Genomic DNA, 26,327 nt, shown 5'->3' on the forward strand with positions numbered 1-26,327 from the left:
ACAGTTAAAATATATTTATATTAAGGGTTTATTGTTGTTAACTTAACTCTGAATATGCTTAAATACGACTTGTTATGTAAGGATGAGAAATATGTTTGTTAATCAAGCTGAACTAAGTATGCTGAAGGTCTTTTAAAAGGTTTGCAATTCATCGAAATGTATTCAAAGGGAAGAATAATTATATAAAATACTATTATTTTGGATTATCATTCATCATTACAATTGTATATATATAGTGTGGCTTCCTTAGTTTCAAAGAGTTAATGATTACAATATTCAATTGCGATGGCATATTATATAACCATTGTTGTATACACAAAATACACAAAATAACATAAAGAGCTGCTCGGCATATGTTGTGTTGAACTAAAAACTTCACTCATTAAACATTACCTAACTCAAAACCCCAAGCCCCAAACTGATGAAAAGTTCATTACTCATGCGCCCAGTTATCGCCTCTGATTGTTGTTGTTACTGTTGCTGTTGCTGCTGCTGCTGACGTTATTGCTGCAGGTCTGCGACTTGCTTGAGGCGGCATTTCGCACAGCTCAGCGTTTATCACAAAATAAGTTCATTATCAACTGAAGTGCACAACTATGGCCAACAAAGTAGCCCAGGTGTGGATGTGAGAAAGACAAACCGGTGATAATATCAGCAGCAAATTATTTCATGGCGACGACAGATGTCTTTTCTTGGAGCAGTATTCGACTGTCAATGTCAATTAAAGTAAAACGCTGACGCCCTGTTGTTGTGTCAGCGAATTGGTTGAAGAAAGCCAAAAAATAAGTAAAGAAAGAGACAATGACCAAAAACACTGCTAAAAGCCCACAGCTAACAGCTCAAAGCAAAAGACATCAGAAATTCCCATAAGCAGACCAGCAACAAAATGCATTGGCAACAAGCCGCAGCAACAACAACAGACACAACAACTCAGTGAGCTGTTGAATATATGGCAAGTGTCTGTGTCGGCATAATTATGCGGAAGCTGACAATGCAACTTGCTTTTTTTTTGGCGGTATCTTTCCCCGCCTCGTTCACCCCTTCTTTCATCTACTGCGTGTCGGCTCTCTTGAAAATGCTGTCTTTCAATGCTTTTTGGCATAATTCCACACTTACAATGCTCGAAATGTGGCCAAAAAGTGTTTTAACTGTTTCTGGCTTTCTTAGCGCTTCTGTTTTGGTGACGGCTTTTAAATTGGGGCCCCCAAGAAAGTTTAATTGCCACGGCAAACAGTGCAAACTGTGAAAAACTGTTGCCATTTGATTGTGCATTACATAATTTTTGCAGCTCGACAGGCACGCGATGTCGCATAAAAAGATATATATATATATATATAATATATATATATATATATATATATATATGACATCGGTCTGTTGTGCAAGAGCCCAGACAGCACTCTAGTAAATGCAACTTTTAAGTATTGCCATAACCATAACCTTGAGCTCAAGTTTCATTTGATCATCAACAGCTTCATCATCTCCATCTCCTAAAAAAACTAACCCTAATCGACCTTAATTATGCAAACGGCAACCGTCAGATTGACAAAATGGCCAAGAAGACTCAAAAGAAAAAAAAAAAATTTTATATATTCCGTTTTTATTTGATTTTGTATATGATTTTCGATTTCTGTTTCACTTTGCCCCATAACTGTATTCACTATAAATTTATGTAAAATATATGTGTATATTCAGAAGTCAAAGACATAAAAACGCCACTTTCGAGTGCACTCAATAAATAATTGGATACCCTGCTAGCAAGTGCAGCAATGGGGAATATTGAGTTTATAGTATTATGAATATATCTCATTTTATATTAGCTTTTGTTCGTTAGTTCTATGCAGGGTATCTTTTAGTTGTTATATACAACTCTCTTTGCATTTTCTAATTTAATTTCAATTTTTTTCGGAAGCTGCATTTAATTTCCTTATCGTTTCGCTTTGCCGTTGACATTCGAAACCAAATTCGTCATAATTTGACACTTTGATGAATTAATTTCGCTTTGATGTTGTTTCTATTATTTTTTGCTGTTTGCTATCGCTTTTATTTTTGGTGTATATGTATTTTTCTATTGTTTGGCCCCTGTCGGGTGAAAGTGCTGCCCAAGGTTATTTACGAACTTAACCGTTGAGTTGAGGTTTGTTGCCCGTTTAGCTGACTTCGCTGGCTTTGAACTTACATGTGTGTTTATTGAGGGCCAATCAAAGTGGTTATAATCCGTTTGCCCTTAGGGCCAAAGCTTAATAAGCTTGACAGCGACGTGAAGTGGAAGTGATATACGACTAAAGAATACGATTAAGCTTGTGGAATAATTCTTTGTCATATATTTAACTAATTAATTAAATTTTTGATAAATATGACTATTTACAAATGTTAAGGAAATCTTATTAAAAATGTTAAGGAAATAAGTTAACTGAATGTAATTATTACTACAAATTAAATTTTAAAGTTCGTAAAAGTATTAACAGCATATATCACGTCAAGTTCGCTGCCTAAGTCTTTAGATTTAATTCCTTTTGCTTTTTGGACTTTTTTAGTATTCGCCCCCCTTGTTGGCTATCTAAGTTAACTAATTACATCAGCACATTGCCATTAACCCACAAGTGACCCACTAATGTCTTTATCTCTCCAACTAAACTAATTGGAAGGTTGGGTGAGCCTGTGGGCTGGCCACCAAAACCAAAAAAGCTCCCCGTCTAAGCGCTTGTTGGCGAGTGAAACCGACATTCAATCTTCACGCATTTGACGTTTACTGCACGCCTCCAAAAACGAACGAAGGTTTTTTTCTTTCTTTCTTTTTTCTACCCTCATCTTGGCAAAATTGTGGTAAAATTGCCGACAGCAACCATTTTTCAATAAGAGCCAATCATTTCAAATTAAATATTTAGGCAAATTTCACTTTCTGCGGCACACATGCATTTGGTTAAAGGCAATTTTTTACAGGGCAGTGCTGCAGACGTGGGCACGCCTCATTTTGTGGCATATGTGCATATTTTGTTGTAATTTTGATTGATTGTAAAATGTTAACATATTAAATTTTCTTTTCATGAAATAAAAAGCTATTTATCAATTTTATGCACGAAAAGTCTTCTGCTTAAAATTTACAAAATTTCAATCAATTAAATGATTTCGAAAAAAAGTCGGATTTCTTTCGTTTTTTGGTTTTGTTTTTCGAAATTTGCATGTAAAATTTCTTTAAAAATGGGTCTCCCAAAACATGCTTGCATGCCCCGCTTTTTTGCATCGGGAGTTGTAAGACAAATGTCATGCAATTTGTATCAAGAGTCGATGTTGCAAAATATGCAACAGCAGCTGTCATTGTTGATGTTGTCCGTGCTGGCTATGTTGGCGTTGCTGTCGTTATTGGGCAGTTTTGTTTGTTTTTTGATTTTTCTTTTTTTTTTAGTTGGTTTGTCAAAGGTCTGGCCATGTCGATGTGGATGCTGCCGTCTCTTGCCACGCTTCGCTGAATCATTATTGACAATTAGCCGCATTCGATGGCATTTACGCCCGGACGGATGTGCAGTACCAGCAACAACAACAATAGCAGCAACAACAGCAGCACTGATACCTCTTATTGTTGTTGGAACTGCCTGTAGCTTCTTGGCCTTACGCAATAATTAATTACAGCCAACGGGCCAGAAATGTAGGTTTTCTACAATAAATACTAATTATTAATTGTACAAGCAACAGCAAATACAACAACAATAAAACTAAAGTTGCAACAGTTTCTCGACTGCCAGGGGATGCCAGCACAAAACAGAGTTTGTTTACTGGCCAAATGTCCATTTGAGCGTAACCAATTGGACGAGGGGCGTGGGGATTGGGGAGTCTGCGTTTATTGCATTTTGAATGTAATTTGCATTCTGCAATCAGCAAAATTTTGCGGATGGTGAAAGAATGATGAATGGGAATTTAGTTTATAATTATTATAGCAATATTTTAAATAATATTTAAGTAAATTTGTATTCAGTTTTATATTTATCTTTTAATTAACATTGTTTTTTTTACCATTCTCTCTTTATTTGCAGTTTAAGTTTCTTAAGATCACATTACCACAGACAAAAAACAATGTTCTCAATACTTGGATTAATCACAGCGCTTCTATTGGCCAGCACAATATGCCAGGCACTGCCAGATGTAAGTACCGTAATTATTATTAACCCTGATAACCCAAATAATGCCTTGGGCTCTGAACCTATCACGTTTCTTACGACTTATAATGAAGAACTCATCAATCAATTCAATGCAATAAACCTTTTTTCTTGTTTTTGTTTCTGGGGGCACTCGATAAGACCGTAGACAATACCAGTTAACGGTTGTATTTGACACACAATACATACATAGTACACAGTGAGCGACACAAATACACGACACAAATGACCGCCCGGAAGTAAATTTCATTGTCATTTTGTGGCGCGCATTTGCATTGTGCGTAATTAGCATTTAAAAAACATTTTTTGTATATTAATTAAATTACAACACTATTTATAGCGAGCAAAGACATGAGACATGAGAGATTCAGTCTTCGAGTCTCTCTCTCTCTCTCTCTCTTTCTGTATCTCGTTGTCTGTCTCTCTCGCTTATGCTCTCATCCAAGCCCGCAAGAGACAAATGGCATTGTTATTAAACTCATACACATTTACACACCTATCTGCTTATTTTTATTTATAAATATGTGCATAGTGTGGGTGTGTGTGTGTGTGTGTGAGTGTGTGTGCTGACTTCTCATTGAAAAAACCAAACGCACGCTCAGCTTTTGTCTCAAAGAAAAAGCTTCGCCAACGAATTATGGCCAAGGTCAAACGTAAAAAGTTCTTGTAATTATTTCAAAGTAAATTTCAGTGTTTGCTTTCTGATTGCTTTGTAATTGTTGCTGCTTTAGTTTTTGTGGAGTTCATGCTCAGATTAAAACATTTAACTCCTCTCCCTTTGTCTTAATTCATTTGCTTTTATTTTGGGAGCGCTTAAGCTAAAGATTTAATGGTGCTCGTTAAAATAATTGATTATGTTGTGAACGTAACTGGGCGTGGTGTTTTGAATTATTGAAAGTCGTTGACACACAGAGAATAGATTTAAAAATAGATTTGATTACGTAGATCTAAGTAAGAGGTATTTATCGAATTTGTACGCTTATCCAGATTATTCTTTCCGTGTTACTTTCGAATCGATTAAATGAGATATCACATAGATTATTGTAGATCAGATTTGGTTATGGTATTAGGACACTTATCCCCGAGGCACCCTGCCCAAAAGCATTCCTTCGTGTCTGCCTTATGATACATTTATTCTCCAGGCTCTTAACTACTAGACACTCTGTCCAAAGGCATTCCTATATGTCTGTCAATCTCAAGTAGATATACCTTACGCACATAATCTTAATACTTCAGTAAGTGGATAAGTACTTTATATTAAAAGACTTATGAACTTTGCTGCAGCTTTATAAAAGTATGGCCGTCATTTCCCTGACACTTCCATATGAGAACATAAACGTTAGTTGGTTAAATGCTCCTTCATGTTTGTCGTTATTAACAGAGATGCGGCTTGCAACACAGTTGAAACTGAGGCACAGTATCCGATTGCAAAGCTGACTGCAATTAAAGTTGACTTTTTTATAGAAACAACAGCAGCAAGAACAACAACAACAACAACAACGGCAACAACTAAACAGCAGCATCATAAAACAGAAAGAAGAAAAAAAAAAACTATGACGAGGCCCTTCAAATCGCAACCAAGCATAAAAATTATGGAAATCAACAAGGCAAAGCAAAGACAACACAAGCAACAACAAACAACAACATGTAACAAACAACAACGCGAATGTGGCAGCAATTTAAGAATCGATTCGCTTTAGGTGCATGAGTCAGCCGATTGCAGCTTGCCGTTGTTATAGATATAGTTGTTGATGCTGTTGTTGATGCTGTTGTTGTTGTTGCTGCTCTATATTTATATTTTATGTGCTGTCACAGAAAAACGCAAGCATGAAAATATGAAACCTTGCTTGCCTCTTCCTCTTCCGATTCCATTGGATGCTGGTCGGGAATATCAATAGCAGTCTTAGCCGGGCAAATAAATTAAGCATTTTAATTGTGAAATCAAGAACTTTGGCGTTTGAAATTTGTGTGGCACGATTCGTTGTTGCGCTTTGTCCGAGTTGGTGGCTGGGGCTGCTTGTCACGCTTGGCTTTTATCTTTGAGTTTTAGCTTGCTTTGGGTCACGTTCCCGCCAATGACCAAGTGAGTGTTGTGTGTATATGTATGTGCGAATGTGTGTGTGTGTATGTATGTGAGTGAAGGTGGGTGAGTAAGAACTTAAAGATAACTATTATATCTCAATGATTGCGTTGCGAAATATACTTCAACTTGAGAATTGAGAATAGCTCTTGTCCTTGCTTCCATCCAGCTTTCTATAAAAAAAATTGGGCGCATTAAGCATTAGAAATTCCTTGACGGTTTTTGTTTAACAAAACACAATCATTTCGAATTTCTTATGTCTGTTTTTCAGGTCACAGAACCTCTTTAAACTCAAAACGCACTTTAAACTTTCATTAACCCCAGCTACAAAAGCACTCAATACGCACTATGGACAGCTATCGTTAAAAAAAATTCGTTTCATTAAAATCCATTTCAAAGCCTCTATTGAAAAGTGCTTCCAGGAAAGGCAAACAATTAAATTTACAACGAAATGGTTTTCCATTAGGCTCGGCTACAGTCACAGGTCTTATAGCACTCTGAACTTTTCACACTTTGCTAATTTTTCGCACAAACAGAGAGAGGGAGAGAGGGAGAGAGAAAAGCAGCAACAACAGAAAAAAAAACACTGGCGCCAACAGAAGCATTTGTTAATTTCCGGCGCTTGTCAAACGAGAGGCAAGGTCAACACACCCAGAAAAAAAGAAACAGCACTTGTTATATTATTTTTTATGATTTCTGTGCCTAGTTGAACATTACTTGTGTCTTGTGTGTGTTATTATTCTGTTTTTCTCTCTGTGTTTCGCTTGTTCGTATTGTACAAGTGAATAATTTCTTTGTATTATGGCTTTAAAGCAAAAGGTCGAGTGACACTCTTCCGAGCGTCGAATTTCGATGTTGACTTTGACCGGCGCAAGACAAGAAAATTGCACAATGACAGTGAGCACGATAAGTGTATGGACGATGCCATAAACAGAGTATTGGCCTCCCCGCAGACAATTTGAAGCACACTTTTTGCGCTAATATGGCGGCTACACCTTTTACTTTGAATGCTGCTTTGCTGTTGTTATTGTTGTTATTATTGTTGTTTTTGCACTTAAGTAGTCATAGTTGTAGTTGTAGTCGCAGTCACCATGCCGGTTATATCGGGCGTATGAGTAATCACACAATTTCAGTAATTGCGCGCACAAAACAGCAGCAACAACCGGACAACTGGACAAACGGACAACCAACAACAACAACAACAAAAACAACAGCAGCAGCGGCCAGCTATACAAATTACAAACACAAATTTCACAATATCCGTCATTGCACCCCGTCGAAAATTAAAGCGCACGCCGCTTGGACAAATCGCCAGCAGCAGCCGATTGCCAGTCGAGACATCGATGAATGATTCAAACTGGGATTCAGATCACTGGTTCACGGTTCTTTTTTCTTTTTCTTTTTTTTTTTTTTGAGCTGTGACATCCAAATTAAATGACAGCTAATTTAAGTAAATGATTGCCTGGGATATAGCCCTGAAACTTTAATTCGCAGTATTATTTATTTATTTTATAAAAAATCATACATGATTGGGTCAGTCGAAACAAGTAGTTCATTTGAGCTGCATTTATAATGCGCCGTTTTGCAGCCCTGATTTGCAAATCGTAACCATTGGCGCTGATCTTGTTCATCAAATGGCTAGCTATTTTTTTATATTTTTTTTTTTTGCATAATTTTCTGTTGGTTTCCATTAATTGCAGTTAATTGGCAGCAAGGGCTGCCCCCCTGCATCTTATCTCGCTGCTTTAACTAAATGGCTAAGCGGTCAAGTGTTGATTGGTGTTTGGTGTTTGTGGGGTGTGGCCGTCATTTGGCATTTGCATATATTGTAAATTGCTGCAGGTGCACCAGCTTTCCAAATGTTCGCTTTTATAGTCAGGAAGCCCTAAGACAATCACAAGCAGCAGCATCGTTCCGTATGCACACACACACACACACGCACACACACAAACGCACACAGAGCTTAGCGATTGTACTTAATGCACATTCAACATTCAACACTCAAACTCAGACTCGCACTCGAGACTCGAGACGAAACTTGGTTTGGCTGCAGTTTCACTTTCAATGCAGCAAAATGTTGCGCAGTCCACAGACTCGGCCAAGAGTCGAACCCAATGAGCTGCAGTGGCTCCTAGCCTGGTCGAAACACGTTTCAAATGAAAGTAAAAACTCTTCGGCATTGTCTGCGCCTGGTTTTCATCAGCGCGTTTGTTCACCTGCTACATTAGATTCGTTCGACCAACTCATTTCGCCGGCCAGTCGCATGCATTTTAATGAAAATAGAATTAACACGCAAACTATTATACAACACACATACTCAATTAAAAAACAAACAAAACAAAATCATAAATGTTATCAAAGCGCAAAAAGACAAATAAAAAAGTATTGGTTGTCTATGCTGTCAGACATTATGTTGTTTACCTTGTCTTCTTCTGGCTTTTCAGTTCTCTTTTTTCTCGTTTTTTGTCGTCATTTGCGGTACAATTTCGACTCTTTTCGGTGCGGCGCACCATTTATGGTTGCTTGAAATTCAAGAAATTTGACTAAATTGTTACGCAGACTTTTTTTTATTATTATTTGTTGATCGCGCGCAAGTTCGTTGCCTAAGTCTTTTGTATTTGCCAGACGACCTGTGTCCAGTTGTTGGTAAAGGAAATTCTAGTCTGCTTTGACCCTGTAACAAATTTTGTGAATTGCCGATTTGTTGCTGACGCTTGGAATGCAAACATACGGTAAATATTTTTGCTAAAAAAAAATGTGTATTTAAAACGGAAATGCGGTCTTTAAGTTGAGAATCGAGTTGGAGTGGGAAAATGGAGTAAAGGAAAAATATAATTAAAATGTTGCCGGCCAAATTGGAACTGGGGCAGTTACACTCAAATAGGAAACTGGGCGAATTACACACTTGACTTAAGTGTGCCGATATTTTTTTGGGTTAAAACAAATCTTTCAAAATTAACTATTGTTGGCAAACAAAAAACTAAACAAGCAAAAACAATGGCGTGCAAATTAAAATCTCATTAATAACAATAATTCCGAATTTGTTATTAATTAAAATATGCAATTATTGTGCGCTCAATACACAAGTTTCGTATACACGCATATTGCCGATAAGAGTACACGCAAACGGCTTTAACCGTTTTGTTTGCTTGCCGCTGGATTTCTTCAGCAGCCCCATACATATGCATATGTGTGTGTGTGTGTTGTAGAAACCCCAAGCGGCGGCATGCGACCATCTGACCCTGACCCACTTGCTGAAGATACTTGCGACCGACAAACCTCGACTGAGTTCAGTTTGGCTCGGATCTGCTTAGCTCAGCTTGTTAATCTCTAGACCAGCACTTGAGTGCCCATGCAAACAGTAAACAAACCGTATATAAAACTATAACCGTATAAACACTTGTGCCGTATGTGGCGTGCTTTTATTGCATTATTGAATTATTTGATAATTTTTCAATTAATATTTAAACAATTGCCACAATTTGTAGCTGCCAGCGGCTATAAAATTATCCATATAATTCATTAACTATATTTCTTTATCTCTCTTTGTTTCTCTTTGTAGCTGCACAAACATATGTCGCCAGAGCAACTGAATTCAGTTTTTCATGTGGACACACATGACGCTGTGCCACACTATGAGCTCGTCCAGCTGTTGCACCACACGCCCCAAGGTGATCATCAGCGCAAGCGTCGCAGCATCGGCGAATCCCTGGGCAAGGCACATCATGTGAAGAAGGATCTGAGCAAAAATGCCTACTACAGTGAGCTGAAGGCGGCCGCAGCGGAAGCTGGCAACGGTAATCATCTGTTTGACAGTGATGTGAGCTCGATCAAGTCGCACAATGTGTCCTTCAGTGCCTTTGGACGCCACATGAATCTCACGTTGCGCGCCACGCAGGGTCTCTTCAAGGGAGCGCCACACGAGCTGCGTATGTGGTCGGTGGGCAGTGAACCAAATGCCACACATGGCCTAGATCTGCAGGAGGTGCTCAACGAGGAGGTAAGTCTAAGTCTAAGTCTACTGTATAGGATTTGAGGAAATAGTATCATGCTCTAAATCTTACTTTAATCTCAAAATAATAGAATAATTTTTAGAATTTTTATGTTCAATCTACAAGAAGCTGTTAAACTGAACCCAAACACAAACACAACTACAATCTCAATAATCAAATACATTCCACAACAATTCTCATAGATTTCAAAAGTGTTCAATTGAAGCCAAAATAGTTATTTCTTTGCATTCTGCTATAGTTAAATAAACAATCTTCTGGCACTCCTCCAGAGTAAATATGGAATTCGATAAATTTTATGTTATTTGCCATTATTGTTTGTGTCATTATTATTTACCACGTTTCTGTGGCTACCTTTTTTGATTGGTTTTGTTGCACTTTCATTGTTACATCATGATTTGTAACATTTGTTGCTTTTTGTTTATATTGTTCGTGCATGGATGTTTTCCTTTTTGTATTTCTTTATTCATTGTATCTGTGTGGCTTCGTCTTCCGCTTTGAGTAAACAGAGTTTGCAACTTATTTTGCTTCTTATCAGCATTCGCTTTAGTTGCGCTTCGTTTGCCACTTTGTTATTGTTATTGTATGTGTTAACATTTTTGTTACCTGAATCTAATCAAAATTAATTGGCCATGTGATAAAGAGATTAGACGCTATGTATCTGTGTCTGGGGCTCCACCAGACTACTGTTGGAGCCTGAGCTTAATTACATTTCTTGTTATGCAATTATCTGCCACAAATAAACGCAACACATTTATTTTAAAGTCAAGGACGTGCGGAAATCAGCTTATATAAAGTTGGTAGCTGGAGATAAGCACTTGACAGTTGTTGGCACTAAAACGACAATTGATCGTCTTAATAGCATGCGACACTCATTATGTGTAAAGTCAACAGAAATATGCAAAGTAATTATTATTAATAGTTATTTAATTTCGGTTGACAAATTTGTTGACTAAGCTGCACCTTTTTTTGCAGCTCAAAACATTTGTAGATTTTTAGAGTCATATTTGCATTGCATTTGATTGGCAGCCAAATAGTTTTACAGTAATTTTGCATAGTCTAATTGAATGATCTCTTTCACACGCCTTAAATAGGAAAAATCTATTTCATTTCATATAAAACCCACACATAAAAAAACGTTGGGTGTCTGTGACTCTCTGCCATGAACATGAACGTGACTTATTTCAATTATGAGCGTTCACTTTCTTTTGCCTCGCTTCTATATAAATATATATATAAGGTAGAGTAGCATTTGTTTACATACACAATACCAATATAATTGTACAGCCACAATGAAAAGGGGGCGTTGTTACCGCAGGTGCAAGTGAATTTTTATTGTTATTACTTACTGGGCTGTTTTTTTTTTTTGGTTTTTTTGTTATGATGCCAAACTTCAGGCAAAGTCGATTGATCGCATATTGCCAAACTGAGGGTTGAGTCAGTTGTGCATAAAATAAAACTGATTTTAATGCAAGACACAAACTTCGGAAATGAAAGTGAAATGTCATGTCAAATAAAACTTGCGCTCTCTATCTCTCTCTCTCTCTCTCTGTCTGTCTCTGACTTTAAATTTTTACGACATGGTCTTTGGCTGCTCCGTGATTTATGTGTGATAATTCAACTGTTGCGGCTCATGCAAAATGCGGAAAGATTTATGCGAGTATCTTTTTATTGGAAGATTTGGACTTAGTTTTAATTAATATGAAATGCGCTGAATGCATTTTATGCAACACGGTTGCAACAGACCTACACACGACATTTTCCAAGTCTCCGCAATTTGGCAATTATTTTTTTTTTGGGTGCCAGTAAAATCTTTTGACTCATGCCACAAATAGCTGCACACACCAAATGGCCTCCAGTTGTGGACGCCAACAATAACAATTGAATTTTATATTTGCTGTACATGATTTTTGTTTGGTAATGACGGCACTTTGTCAGAGACCTTCCATCAAAAAACATTTATTCTAATTTGTGGCATGAATTGGATTTTTTTTTTTTGGCAATTTTTGTATTTTTTCTTTTCGTCTGTATTATTTGAAATTATTTGCAATAATTTTAAAACCGCATGCGAAAAATATTCTAAATGATTTAAAAAAATCGACCTCGTTTCACACGTAAAACAAAAGACTTAAGACACAAACTTGCCCAGGGAAATTCATTTGCTAGCCGCAAATTTAATCGAAATTACTGTGCATTTTTCGTCGATTTTCTTGGTGTCAATAGTGAACTTTCAAAATTATAGCTAGCTGAACTTTAATTGCACATTTTTTGTGGGTGCACTCACCTTTTTTGCTGTTGCTGATGAAAATAAGATTCGTGCAGTGAAATTTTGTGTTCAATATCTGGACAAACAATGAAGGCGTCGTTTGGTTCACTTGGCAACGCCCTAAAGTTTTCTTTGCAATTTATTTGTGTTGCTGCCACAAAAATAAAGGCAAACACAAGGCGTCGCTGGGCACACCCAACTGCCGCATTCAATCGATAGGCCCCGCACAAAGGTCAGGCGCAAAAAATTAAATAAAACACTCGGCTATAGTATAAATAAAGGTGCAGGTTTCCTCGGCCTGCCACACAATAGTAGCCGTCTAAACGGGCATAACGAATTTGTTTTTGTTTTTTGCAAACAGGAAAATATTCATGCCAGCATAAAAAGTTGGAAGGCATTGATCGTATTTTACGAATTATTTTGGAGTCGTGAACCTATTGCTTGATCATGAAAGTCTTTAATAAATTCACATTAAACTGACAGTTATATAAGTTCAGATTCCGATTAGTACAAACGAAAAAACGCCTTACGTATTGGCTTGGCATTGGGGAATATATGGCACCTATGTGAAAAATATATGTACAAATATATAAATAGACCTAAAAAATAAGCCACTGCAATTGGCACCAGCTGCCTTATATGGGGCAAGCGTAAAAACAAAAGAATCGGTTAATGAATGTGCACCACTTCTCGACTTTAACAAAGTCGCTTCATTCTCCAAGCCATACCCCAAAATGCCGCAGCGAACTGAAAGTCAAACTGATTGAGTTTTCAAAAGGAAACAAAAAAAGCATTAAAAATGCATTTTTGATAGATGCCGCGAGTGCCGAGGTGCATAATTAAAATGCTGTTGAAGCAATTGGTGCACATTTCACAAACAGTCCCCCACTTCCCTCGACGATATGCATATAGTCGGATATGTGTGCAACTAACTGGAGTACCCTGTCGTTGCAAAACGACTTCCAACTTTGCTGGCCATTTACATTTGGATGAAGCGATGCTTGATTAATGAGCTGCTGACTATGGCTAACGTTTGGCAGCTGAATGAATTTGAAATTAGCTCACTGTCGCACTGTCTCCCACTCTGGAAAAAAAGTCAGCGACGGCCGCATAGAAAGCAGCTGAAATCGCCGACCCGTTGGCGGCATTTCGCTAGCTTTTTTTTTCTCGAGTCTGCGGCGCTGCAATCGGTTGCATAATGCTCCCGTGTTGTTGTCAGACAGCCTTTTGTTGCTGTTGTTGTTGTTATTGTAATGTTTGCTGTGCTCATGTTGCAGTTATTGTTAGCGCTGTGCGGCTTGCTGCTTTGTAGCCGAACAATAACAACAACAACAACAATAATCAGCAAACCGACAAAGTCGATCTCACAGCAGTCGAGGTTGCTCATTCCCTTTTTATTTAATTTGATTTTTTTGTGGCCAAATTTTGCACTATAAAAGTACGAATACGTCTTTGGAGCACCAGTAACGAGTACTTTATTTTTGGCAAGCATTTTTTGCTTTTTGATTTTGCTGATGGAGATTTCTGCTTTTTTGGGAAATTTGCTTACCCGGCGGCCATATACGAAAAACTTTTATGAAAGCGCGGAAGCTTTTGCATTTTAAGTAATTTTGTTTGAAAAAAGTAATAGCTTAAACATAATTCGCAGCACTTATGATTATGGACTGTTGAAGAATGCAATTTAAAGCTATTTCCTACAAATTATTAAAGGCACAGAAAAATATATGTTCAAGAACTGTATCTAAATCAAAATAAAAGAGATAAATACTCTGGAAAGACATACGATCAATGTAAAGATCAAAAGTGGAAAGCAATCGTTATATATATTAAATAAATATGATAATTCAAACAAATGTAAGCCAAGGGAATATATTTATACCATAAACACTTACATACACACTTATAAAACAACGACCTACACATCTAAGATATTCGATTTTAGTAAATATTTATTACAGCATCAACGTATTTTCATAAGCAGCTGATACCTAATACTCTTTTGATTTATAGCTATCAATATATAAGATTTTCAATAACAAAAATGACAATTCAATCATTTACCTTCATTCGAATGAATTCTCTCGATCAGTTTAAGCTGATCCGTTAATCTTGGACACACAATTGAATAAATTCCGAACTTAATCATAACATTGATCATCGCTGAACGAAATGAAATGTGTGTGTAATTAGCCAAATAATAGACAAACAATAAGCTTCGGTCTGTGAGTGTTGTGCCTAGGTTGTCTAGATCCAAAAAGAAATAAAAAGCCTTGGCATTGTGACGGCCAGAAGTGACCAAAACAAACAAACAGCCTGCACTCAAAATCAAGTCAACTGTGCGGTCTATTGTGCCTGTGCGTGTGTGTGCGAGTGTGTGTGCTTGTGAATGTGTCCGACATTGTATGCGCACAGTACGGTGCATAATGGTGCGTAATAAACGCGCACAGCAAATCAAGTCTGACACACACCGATAAATGGAAATCATTATGCGCGTGTCGAGGCGGGCAGCCAACGCGTCGTATGCGTAACCATCAAAGAAACAGAAACGAAACGACACCAAAACGCCCACATGGCTCACAAGTAGATGTCGCTGTCGATGTCGCGGCTAATGCGTTAATTGTCAGTTAGCGTGGTTAAATGGCTGGTGGACCTACGAATATAGTAGCTCACCGAAAAAAAAATGTAAAAAAAAACTCTTGGATTGGGATTATTGAAGTGTAGGTGTATTTAACAAAAATCAGCCAAAAGATAAACAAACGACAACAATGGTAAATTAAATACAACGATTAGGCTTAAGGCTACAATGCACATGATAAATCATCGTTCCGCTAACGATATTATTCGCATAATAGTTCAAAGGCTAATTTTCACTTCGTCAAGTTCGTTGCCTAAGTCATTTGTTTGGCAGCCTTGTTTTTCTTTCTCTTTTGAACCAATTTGCATGCCAAAATGTTAAATAAAGAGCGTTGCCCGGAAGTTGATAGTTGTGTGGAGAGCAGCTTTTACTTTCCTTTGCCCAGTTTTTACACTTAATGGAGATATAGCACTTTTTGGATGACGTCTGTCAGCAGCAGTATCTTATTTTTTGGATAGAGTATTTCACCTGTCTTTACTTTCGTTTTTGAGGGAGTTTTTTAGAGAGTAGAGATGTAGTTCACTTATCAAATTATTCCCTTTTTATGACGCCCACACATCTCTCAGAGTTAGAAAGCTACACTTTAAATGCTCTGTTCATTTTATTATTTTTATTATTTTTTTTTTCATTTAATTACTGTGAGCGTATTTCGCTCTCTCACAGCCGCCAGATACAGATAATGAGGAGCAATTTATAAAAATAATATGCGAAATACTTGTAGAAAGGCAACAAATTGTATGGCGCCAAATTAGTTGAAAGCCCTTGGGGCCAGTCGGACACTCAAGCTCAAACTCAAACTGAAGTTACTGAAGTAGCCGAGTTAGCCGATGTGAGAAGTGTGATTTACATAAGCGCCCAACTGAAATTGCACAACAATTTTTAGATGGCATATCGCCCATATCTGTGGGCAGCGATTTGCATAATGTCTTGTAGCATTTTGTAATTAAAATTTACGACGTCGTTAATAAAAGAAATACAAAAATAGACACCAAATGCGAGACAGCGACAGCAACAGAGATAGAAATAGAATCAGAAACAACACTCAGCAATTTACAATTCACAGCTAACAATTCATGCATCGAGTTGGCTAATTAAAATAGCAACAATACAGAATCAGCCAAAATGGGCACACAATTGTCAACGAGCAAAGGACATTGGTCCAGCGGCATGTAATGTCAGCTCAAGAGCACTTAGAAAACCAAAAAAATAAAGAAAAAACTAAAAACACAAATGTTAAAAAACAGAAATAGGAATAATAAAAATTGGATGAAAAAAATATGTGTGCTGCAAACGAGTCTTTGGTAGGCTAAGTGGCCACCGGACACTAAGCGTTTATAAATATGGCCAAAACACTTGGCCACATGGCTGCTGCAACGGTGACAAAAGCAGCAGCCACAAAAACAAAAAATAAACAAAACAAAAAAACGTGGATAACAAGTGCCTTGATTCTTGCCAGTTGGCAGCTGAATTAGAAATACAGCAAGTACAGCAAATACTGAAATACGTGAGCCATTTGGTGTGGGGGTCGCTCTTGTTGCTTTGAACTTATTTTCACAAGGTCGTTAGCCAAGACATGTCAGCCAGCCCCGTTAACAACAACAAATTAAGCTATAAATGCCTGTTGCACATGAAAATTGATATTTATTGGCTGTGGTGGTGCGTTTGCGTGTCAACACGTTTCGCGGTCAACAGCAAACCACCCCATTTGGACACGCCCCCCTGTCTTCACTCGCATACCAGACAGGCTCAGTGATTCGATCATCCACCAGGCAATTTGTAAAATACATCACGACTTTTGCGGATTCTAGACACCATTTTGCACATAATTTTGTAAAAAAAAATATGTTTAATTTTTTGGATTCTTCTTTGAATGTGAAATTGGTGCTTCTCCTTTCGGTGTTTTACTCTTTATAAAGAAGTTTTCATTTCGTAGACTCTAGAAGCTTCAGCTTAAAAATAAAAATAGATTTAAAAGCATTTATTAATTTTTGTGTTATAAATGCAAATAGAAACACGATCCGTCTTATATGTTGCACTTTCTCTCGCTCTCTCTGTTTCCCTCAATCTCTCACTCTCTCTCTCTCTCTCTCTCTCTCTCTCTCTAATTTGAGCACTTATTTTGAACATTAACATTTTTATGAACATAACGCGTATAAAGTATATATTCAATTATACATTATGACTAGTTTCATTTTCAATTTTGAAAATCACATCTTCCGTTTGCTGGCGCATTGTTCAGTTAACCCCCAGCTGATTTATGGTCAATGCGGTTTCTCGGGCTGCTTTCATTACACGTATTTTTTTGTTGCCTTTTTTGCCTATGGCTATTTGGTCAATTTGCAGTTGACTTTGATTTTGGCACTTTGCTTAGTTTTATGGCATTTTTCACATGCAATATGTTATAGTATATCTTGACTGAGGCCAGTTATGAAAATGATTTATGCTTGTAATTCGATAGAGCGCCGCGGACAAGTTTGGTGGCTTAGATTTGGGATTTGGCGGCCTAAGTCCGATACGCAGTCAATGCCAAATGCTGATGTCAAGTGTCAGATTACATTTATTTCGATATTTATTACAGAATTAATGGGCGGGCGGAGCGGCAATTAATTTAATTAGCTGCACATGTGATTTTCAACTGTCCAGCGAGTAATTCAAATAGTATGCCAATTCAAAACAAATTCGCTTATAAGTGCTTATATCCTCTAGGCCTTTAGCTGATCAACCACAAACAGTTGCCTTGAAATGCAAAAGACACAAGCTGGCAAAAAAAAATATATTTACACGAATGTCGATGTCAAAGGATTGCCAGAATGGTGCAGCTGAAACCAGATCAGCTAGCCGCCAGTTGGCCAAATGTCAAAAGCTTACGCTTTAGTTTCTATCCACATATTCATGGTCAGGCTCAGAAGACAACAACAATAACAAAAAAAAAAAAAAAAACAGCACTCGACACACACGGCGAATGAGTGACGTGCATGTTGAGGCGTCACATTTACTGACCAAGTGCATAAATCAATGCGCCGCAGCTATAACCCACGCATCTAGCCAACCAACTCTAGGTACCCTGGTCTCTGGTCTCCGATCTCCGGGTTTCATCTCACCCCAAAGAGTGCCTCTTAATCTTTGTGTCCATGTGTTTCAGACTTTGTCTCTGTCTGCTGCTGCTGCTGCTGGTGCATTTAATTAATGTACAGCTGCCTGACCACCACGCTTTAGCTTTGTCTTGCGGGCCGGCAAACAGAATTGCAGGCCAGCATTATTTTTTTATTTTATTTACATATATACATAAAAAATTGCTTTACGTTTAGTTTGGTTGTTGTTGTTAATTTTTGGTATGCTTGGAATGCGACTATAAAAATTAATTTACTTATTAATTGAAAGCCGGCGGTCGGCTAAGTAAATTGAGCTAATATCCTGACCGATTAGCTGAGTATAATAGATATTGCTTAGAAATTGTAAGCCGTTTTTTTTTGTATAATTTAAATGCATTATGAATTTAATCAGTATAAGATCAACCTTGCTTTGAGAATTGTTTTAATTTAAATATTTATTTATGCTGCAGCTCATGTTTTATTGAATTTGTAATTAATAAACTTGTATTCTCCTCTTTGCAGCATCACAAGCATGAGATTGGCGAGGTATTCCAAGATGAACAAAATATGGCAGCAATCTTGATGCGACGTCACATGGAGACGGGTGATTTGATAATGGTAAGTGCTCAATTCACATAACCAACTAGGCATCTGTGAAGGTCAACACAATCAATAAAAATGTGCAACAAGAATTTCAATAAATACGCCCCTCCTTTGTCGATCCGCTTGTAAGAGTTTTATTGCTGTGGTTGTTCTGACAAGCTGAGTCCATTGTTATGGTCAAACTTGGCTGTGTTTGCCACCAAAATGCGGTTTGCTGTTTGGTCCACTGTGGGCAGCACTTGGGGGCAGTTACAATTAAACGCCTGCCACTTGCGAATAATTTGCAGACTTAGACAATTTCTGCTGATTAAGCATTAATTTAGATCGACAATAACGCGCAGCGCTATGAAACGGCAGCCGTAATGTGAATTGCATGTCGATCGACATTAGACATTGTCAAATGGCCCCAGCTGCAACAAACGCAACAACCATAACGAAATACAAACACTCACGAGTTGTCGTCAAAACCAAATCAAGCACCTTGACCAATTTGCTAAAGTGAAAACTCTGGCTTATGGGCGATATGCTTAGATATAGCCATAAGTATTATAATAGGCAAAAAAAACTAATATCATTAATAGCAATTTACGATACAAATTAATGGCAGTGTTAAAGAAACGATATCAAAATAAACTTGATTTGAGATATATGAATTATTTAGCTCCTATGTATATTCTCTCAGATGCGTTCGTTCATACAGACTGATAGACTGGTCGGCGGATATTGCTTAATCTAGTTGGCTATTGATCCCGTTGAGGAATATATATAATTTATAAGGTCAGAGATGCTTTCTTCTGCCTGTTACATTCTTTTTGCACCACTTCATTACTTTTTCATCCATTTGTAATAGTTCCAGTGTATTAAATTATTAAGCAGTCAGGAAATTGTATTTTGCATATTATACATATTTGTTGTATAATACAACAAAAATAAAAACAAAGCTGGAAATGTTATTTTTGCTTCCTAACATCAGCTCCATTGTTTGAAGGTCGACTCTTGTATTTTTATTAACAGCTTTAGTCTTATTGCAGATAATAAGAAGCTGATAAATTGCTTCAGCTTTTAATTCCAAACACAATTGGCAATTAACATTTAACCTGTAGCGGAAATTGAACTCAAAAAATAGTGCTTAAATATTCGGCACTAAGTGCAAACTTTTGTTTCGCAGAAGAGAAAAAAAATGAGCAAAAGGAAGTCGACTTTAATTGGGTTGGGAAATTCTGATAACAATGCTGACATAAGTGCCAATTTTTGCAGCGTGTCCAAAGACTTAAACCCACTCGATTGTTAATGCAAATAAATGAGTGAATTGAGATTTTGTATTGAAGACCATAGCAAATGTCACAATACCACAGAAAATTATAATCAATAATGAATCAAGTTGGCCAAATATATATTTATGCATACATGGTAATAGGGTCAATCAAACCAATCAACCATTAACAATCAGCGTCAAACGGCCAATAAGCCAGGCTTCAACTCTTTTCGGCTGCTTCTTTATAACAATATATATATAATATATATATATATATATATAAATAAATTTTTTTTGGCAGATTTCATTTGTTAATCAAAAGTCGAAAATGTATTTTAGATAATAATTACACAGACAAGTTGGCCAGCAAATCACAAAGAGCCACAGCTAATAAAAGGTCAAACAGCAATGTCTGGCCCGACTTGGCCGTCTTGACCGACTTGTTATGGCCAAGTGCGCGTTGCCAGGCATAAAATAAAAAGAAAAAAAAACCAAAAATTTTACAATTCATAAATAATATGTAGAAAATGTGCGCTCGCTGACATTTTGAAGTGCAAAGCTGGCGAAAATTTCGCAATCCCGAATGCAGCTGCTTCAACGGCCAGTTGGTCGATCGATCTGGCTGCCCAGTTGGCTGCCCGTCTTCCGGCTTAGCTTTGACCTTAAACGGCATGAAAATATCAAGACACCGACTTATAATTAAAAACAAAAAAAAAAGACAAAAAACAGAAGATTTATAAAGGCGGCCAAAGTGTTGTGCAACAATCTCTAGACTCGGCAAATGAAGTCTACCGCTGTGATGACTCTTTGGCCATTTTATAGTTAGTTAATTAGACCCAACCGAATAGTTGGTACCATAAAATGTGCGTCTGACTTAAGCCGCACTTGTAATTATTGGACTGCAATGCGTTGAATGAAATATTTTGTAGACGCTTTGCTTTGACGTCAAATTATTTCTTAACTCTATACTCAAATCGCAGATCATCAGTAATTCTTGGAAAGAATTCAACTGCACTTTAAGCACTTGAAGCACAATGCAAAACAAAAGACTTAAGACACAAACTGGCTAACTGTGAGTTTCACAAGTTTGCGCCAAAAATTTGCTCACTTCTTTTGATGTTGTTGTTGATGTGATTGTTGTTGCTATTGTTGTTGCACCGTAGGCCTTTTTAATTATCGCTCAGCACACGAATTGGAACGCGCTGTTTGCTGTTGTTGTTGTTGTTGTTGGTTTTGTGACTTGATTACCTAAATAGTCACAGAAGTGTTTGCCGCCCTGCCCCTCTGGCATTTGAAGTTGTAGTCAAACCATTTCAAATGGACAGCAAGTTGGTGCGTTAAGTTACTCGCTGGGTTGGGCACAGTTGAAAGAGAAACGGGGTATCGGTAACGCCCCAATTTTGGTCTAGGCCAACTTGCTGAGTGCGAGAGTACGCAAACAAACTATATATTTATTGGTGCTACCTTTAACGCTTTACGCGCTTTATTTTGCAGTGTTGAAATTGCATAAGGAAACTAAGAGTGTTAAAAGAAAATGTTTGAATATTTGTTATTTATAAACCTGCCAATGCGTCACAGTTTTACCTATAACTCAAACTGAGACACATGCTATTTATAGGGGTAGTTTATTATGCCCCCATATAATGTAATTGGCTGTCATTCATCGTCATTGTATGGTTACATACGCTAATCAATTTGGCATTGAATATTTCGACATTCAAAATATTCGCTCGGCTGAATCCCCAACAATAAGCAACATGGTCATATTCCAAAGGCAACAAGACACATCGTCTACATGCAAAGACCAAAATAATAGTCATGGCTAATTAAGTTCAGTCCCCGCCCCAACATCATTTGGCGTTAATTTCATTTCCATTTCTTATTGTTGTTGTACATATTTGAGGCAATTTGTTGCGCAAATATACAAAATTGATGACAATAATTTTGGCGCCTGTGTTAATTGCTTAATACAATTATGGAGTGCATTGCACTGTATGTTGTGGTAAAGTGCGTCGAAATGTATCAGCGAGTAACTTAAGATGAAACGAGTTCAAGGTCAAACGCCCAGTACAACAAGACGTCAATCAACATTTAAGCAAACATCAAACCAAAAGCGTAATCATAATTTTTTCTGCCTACCCAGACTTTAATGGTCGCATAGATCTTAACAAATGGCCGGTGCTATTTGGCAGATATATATAGCATTTTTGGGGCCAACTGCACAAATAAGCACCAAGCTTGATTAATGCTAATCGCGCCAAATGTCAGGCCAAACAGACATTCTTTTTTTGTTTTGTTTAAATAAATTGGCCAAAAGGTCGAGAAGCCAAAACTCCGCAACAGGTTGGTTGTTCATCTTTTTTTAATGCTCATCGACTTATTAACAAGCCCTTAGCAAGGTATCTGACAATTGTACTAGGATTGAGTTTATGTTTTGAAAATGCCACTCTCATGTTTTGGCGACTTTAAAATACTTTTGCGGCCCCAATAGTTTAGTGTATCTTCAACACAGCTATAATCAGATACGGATAATTATATCACAAAAGTATTGTATAGAAAACCAAAATATCACAAATACCGCTGGGTGTGCATCTATTGCCAACTGATATTCGAAGCCACCGCCTTTTACAGCAGCCGTTTAGCTTCGCCTTTGGCTTTGCCCTTTGCAGTCACTTTGGCATTTGGTGAGTGCAGCGCTAAAGATCAAAATATGTGTGTGCACTGGCTATTTATGCCATTTGATCAAATAGCAACAGCAGGCACAATTGTAAATAGCAACAAAACACAATCAACAAGCCAGAACAATTATTTGGTAGCTGAAACGACAACAGCCATAGTCCGTTGCCATTTTGGACACGGTTTCGCGGTGTTTTTTATTTTTTTTTTGTTTTGGGCAACTCTATTAGATACGCCGGCTTCTTCAGACACCTCATCATCATTGAGAAGCCTCAAGTCTCTTTGGTAGCAAACTGGTTTTAAGATGAGCTTCTTCGTCGTCACCTTCTTAACAATTTGTTTATACTTGGCTGCTTGATGTTACAGCCTTGATATTTACACAGAGTTGAACGTGTCTTTGCCTCACAATTTCTAAGTTTTATATAAGTATATAGACTTACAGACTGGTCAGACTGATTTCATTTGCATTGGCTATGGCATTAGCGTGTTAAAATCACTTTAATTTATGTTATTTGCTCTTTTGGGCCGATGCCGATGACTGCAGCGCGTTCGTTGCCTAAGTCTTTCGATTTGACATTCACAGAAACGTCGACAATAAAATACATCGTTTTTTATGAGACGAGATTTATAACTTATTCGATTTTCGACTTTATGACCGTGCATTATGCACTTTAATTTTAATATCAATTGCTTAATTGCCTTAAATTGCTATCAATATGGCTCATTAAATCTTAACATTTTAAATAAATCAGAATTTTGTAAAAATTTATTGGTAAAAAAGTCATTACACTGAATAATTAATACGGGTTCAGCCAATTATTCACAGTGGAAAATTTTTCGATTTCTTAAAGTAGAATTTAGACAGAAAATTGGGTTTTCATATTTAAACGCCTTATTAAAATATAACTTAAACTATGATCAATAAAACATGGCTTTGAATATGGGCCAAGCTTTGACAAAGTTGTGGAACATGTTAAGTCATCTTTATATGCGACTTTATAGTGTAGAAGAATTGTCGCATATATATTATATTTCATCTTAGAGTATGTTAAATATTTTAATCTAATGAGTTGAGTAATTCGAACCAACCGTAACATTTCCTACATGAAGCTAGTCATTTTTTGATCGAAACTAATACATAAATTGGCAATTTCACCACATAACGTATCAAATGAAGCATATGGCCAATGCAAATTTAGTTGCCAAAACGATTTGCGTTTCGGGTTTAGCCAGTTGGCCGACTTGCTGTAACTAAGCTGAGACAAAATTGATCCGACATTACGACAAGCACCTAGTCAAAACTTGAGGTGCTCGTTGAATGCAAGATCGCGAGCGAGTCACAAGCGTTTAGCACGCGCTGCCGCAGCGGGAACAACAACAACATCACACCTAAGCAGCAACTTTTGCTGCTATTGCTGCAACATCAGCCGCTGGCAATCTTTACGCATGCACACAAAGGATTAGCCGCGCTCCATGCCTCAGTCTATTCAATTATACCCCAGGCACACACACACACCACACACACACACACACACAAACATATATATGTATGTGGGGCACTTATATTATTTAATCAATTTGGAGCACTGTCTGCTATTTCCTCATGAAAAATGATTTTTAATTGCCGCCCCAAAACGGCAATGTGTGGCAACTTGATAACAACAGTGTGCCTACTACAACTACAGGCGGGTGCCGTTCAGCATATTGCATTTTAATAACGGTCTGCCATATCGGTTACGTGCATATGCCATACCACACAGATCACATAAGACGATTAAGCGGCAGTTTTCACGCCTCATCGGAGGGAAAGTCATTTTGGGGCTTAAATAAATTAAAAGTCAAATGCGATTAACTGTCATATTTGAATTGCATAGTTTGTTTGCCTAATTTTCATTAATTAACTTTTGCTACAATTAGAAAAAAAAACAACACTTTAATAGTCTTTCTCAAAAAAGGGCCAGCTACATTTTTGTAAGTGTCTCTCAGTTGCCCAACTGCATAAACTATATTTAATGTTTTCAAATTATCTTAGTCAAATTTTTCATGTGAGAATTGGCATAGGCGACAGCCTTGAGAGACCTTCACTTTGGCAAAGTAAGTGCAAGGATAACTGCAGCAGCAGCAACAGCAGCAACCAACTTGACTTGTGTTGATTTTGACTACATCTGACATTGACATGCAACTTCATCAAGCGTCTGTCTGGCCCACAGAAAACAGACACCCCTCCCCTCCCCTCCCCCATCTCCCTACATCCAACTGCCTCTGTACCGCTTCGGTAGCACTGTCATGCGAAGTTATTGGAGCGGCAACTCTAAAGCGCACTTTGACTTGCCCCGTTCGCATTGAACTTGTTACCAACAACAGCAGCCAACGCATAGTAGCCACATCCACACACACACACATATATACATGTGCGTTTGTGTATAACAAATTATGCCAAAAAGCGTGCAGAATGAGTTGAGCATCTAGCAGATACATTTGGGCAAATGAACGAGTGAGCAAATTAATTTTGATTGCTTTTGATTGCATTTTGGCTTAGAATGTCAAAGCGGCGGTGTGGGCCATGTTCTTGTTGCTGACCATGGGCGGTGCCTGCTGCTGCTGCTGCTGCTGTTTTTATAAATATTCATTGATCGCTCACAGATACAGTTACACTTGTACACACAGATACATTATCGCTGCCCGAAGGTGGTTTCACTTATTCTTTGATGTTCTTTTTTTTTTTTAATAATTTTTTTTTAACGAGCTGCTTTATGTAAACAAACTGTTAACACTGCTCTGGGGCTGTGCCAACCATGTCGACATACATATATATGTTCTTGTTCTTAGTCTTGTTGTTGTTCTTATTGTTATTATTGCTGCTGCTTTAGTTTATGACTACATGCAGTCGCATTGAGCAGTGATCTTAGGCGCCGATTAGATTTAACCTTGACCAAGATGATAACGAAAAAAAACACAAAAAACAACAAGCCAACACACACCTTAGGAGTTAACACTATAACTTGTAACCAACAAGAAAAAAGAAACATTAAAAAAATCGGTATGTAAAAGTGGTATAATTACAGGTGGCAGCACTTCCGACCCAAAATATTAAGTACGGTCTTTATGACGTGATAATTACCAATGCCCAAACTAAAACTCATCAAATTTGCATAAATAAGTCATTTAAATCAAATGACGTATCACAATTTTTGAAATTCTAAACACATGTTTATAACAATTATACGAATGATGAACTTTTGCTAAGATAAATTGTTTTGACTGTTTTCTAGTCGAATTCCAGCTAATGCAAAGTTCTGTACAGTGATTTCTTACTTCTTATATTTTTCGCACATTTTCACTGCAGTCCACATCATCAATTTTGGCAGCAGTAACTTTTGCAAACATCAACCACAAACATCAGCAGCAGAAACAATATTCACAAGCATGATTGTTGCGTCCGCTGGCGTCAAATGCTCGTGTCATGAATTTGCACAAATTATGCTAATTTCCAAAATTACAAACCACAAAATGATTTTCGTTGTGTTGTTTTTGTGTGGTTGCTGCCAGTTTTCGA

General features: G+C 37.4%; 1 protein-coding gene across 4 annotated transcripts in view; it reads left to right on the forward strand.

The window, feature by feature from the left end:
- The window catches only part of LOC6560826 (A disintegrin and metalloproteinase with thrombospondin motifs 8), a 51,047-nt gene that overhangs the window by 4,644 nt on the left and 20,076 nt on the right, over window positions 1-26,327 (forward strand). For all 4 annotated transcript variants that reach the window (XM_032734926.2, XM_032734927.2, XM_032734929.2 and 1 more), the window contains 3 exons: window positions 4,032-4,140; window positions 9,797-10,234; window positions 18,760-18,855. In XM_032734926.2, coding sequence (XP_032590817.1) covers window positions 4,072-4,140; window positions 9,797-10,234; window positions 18,760-18,855 — 603 coding nt within the window. In that variant the 5' untranslated portion in view covers window positions 4,032-4,071. The remainder of the gene's footprint in view (window positions 1-4,031; window positions 4,141-9,796; window positions 10,235-18,759; window positions 18,856-26,327) is intronic.

Source organism: Drosophila grimshawi, unplaced genomic scaffold (assembly GCF_018153295.1).
Source record: "Drosophila grimshawi isolate 15287-2541.00 unplaced genomic scaffold, ASM1815329v1 contig_1367, whole genome shotgun sequence".
In the NCBI taxonomy this organism is placed as follows: Eukaryota; Metazoa; Arthropoda; class Insecta; order Diptera; family Drosophilidae; genus Drosophila; species Drosophila grimshawi.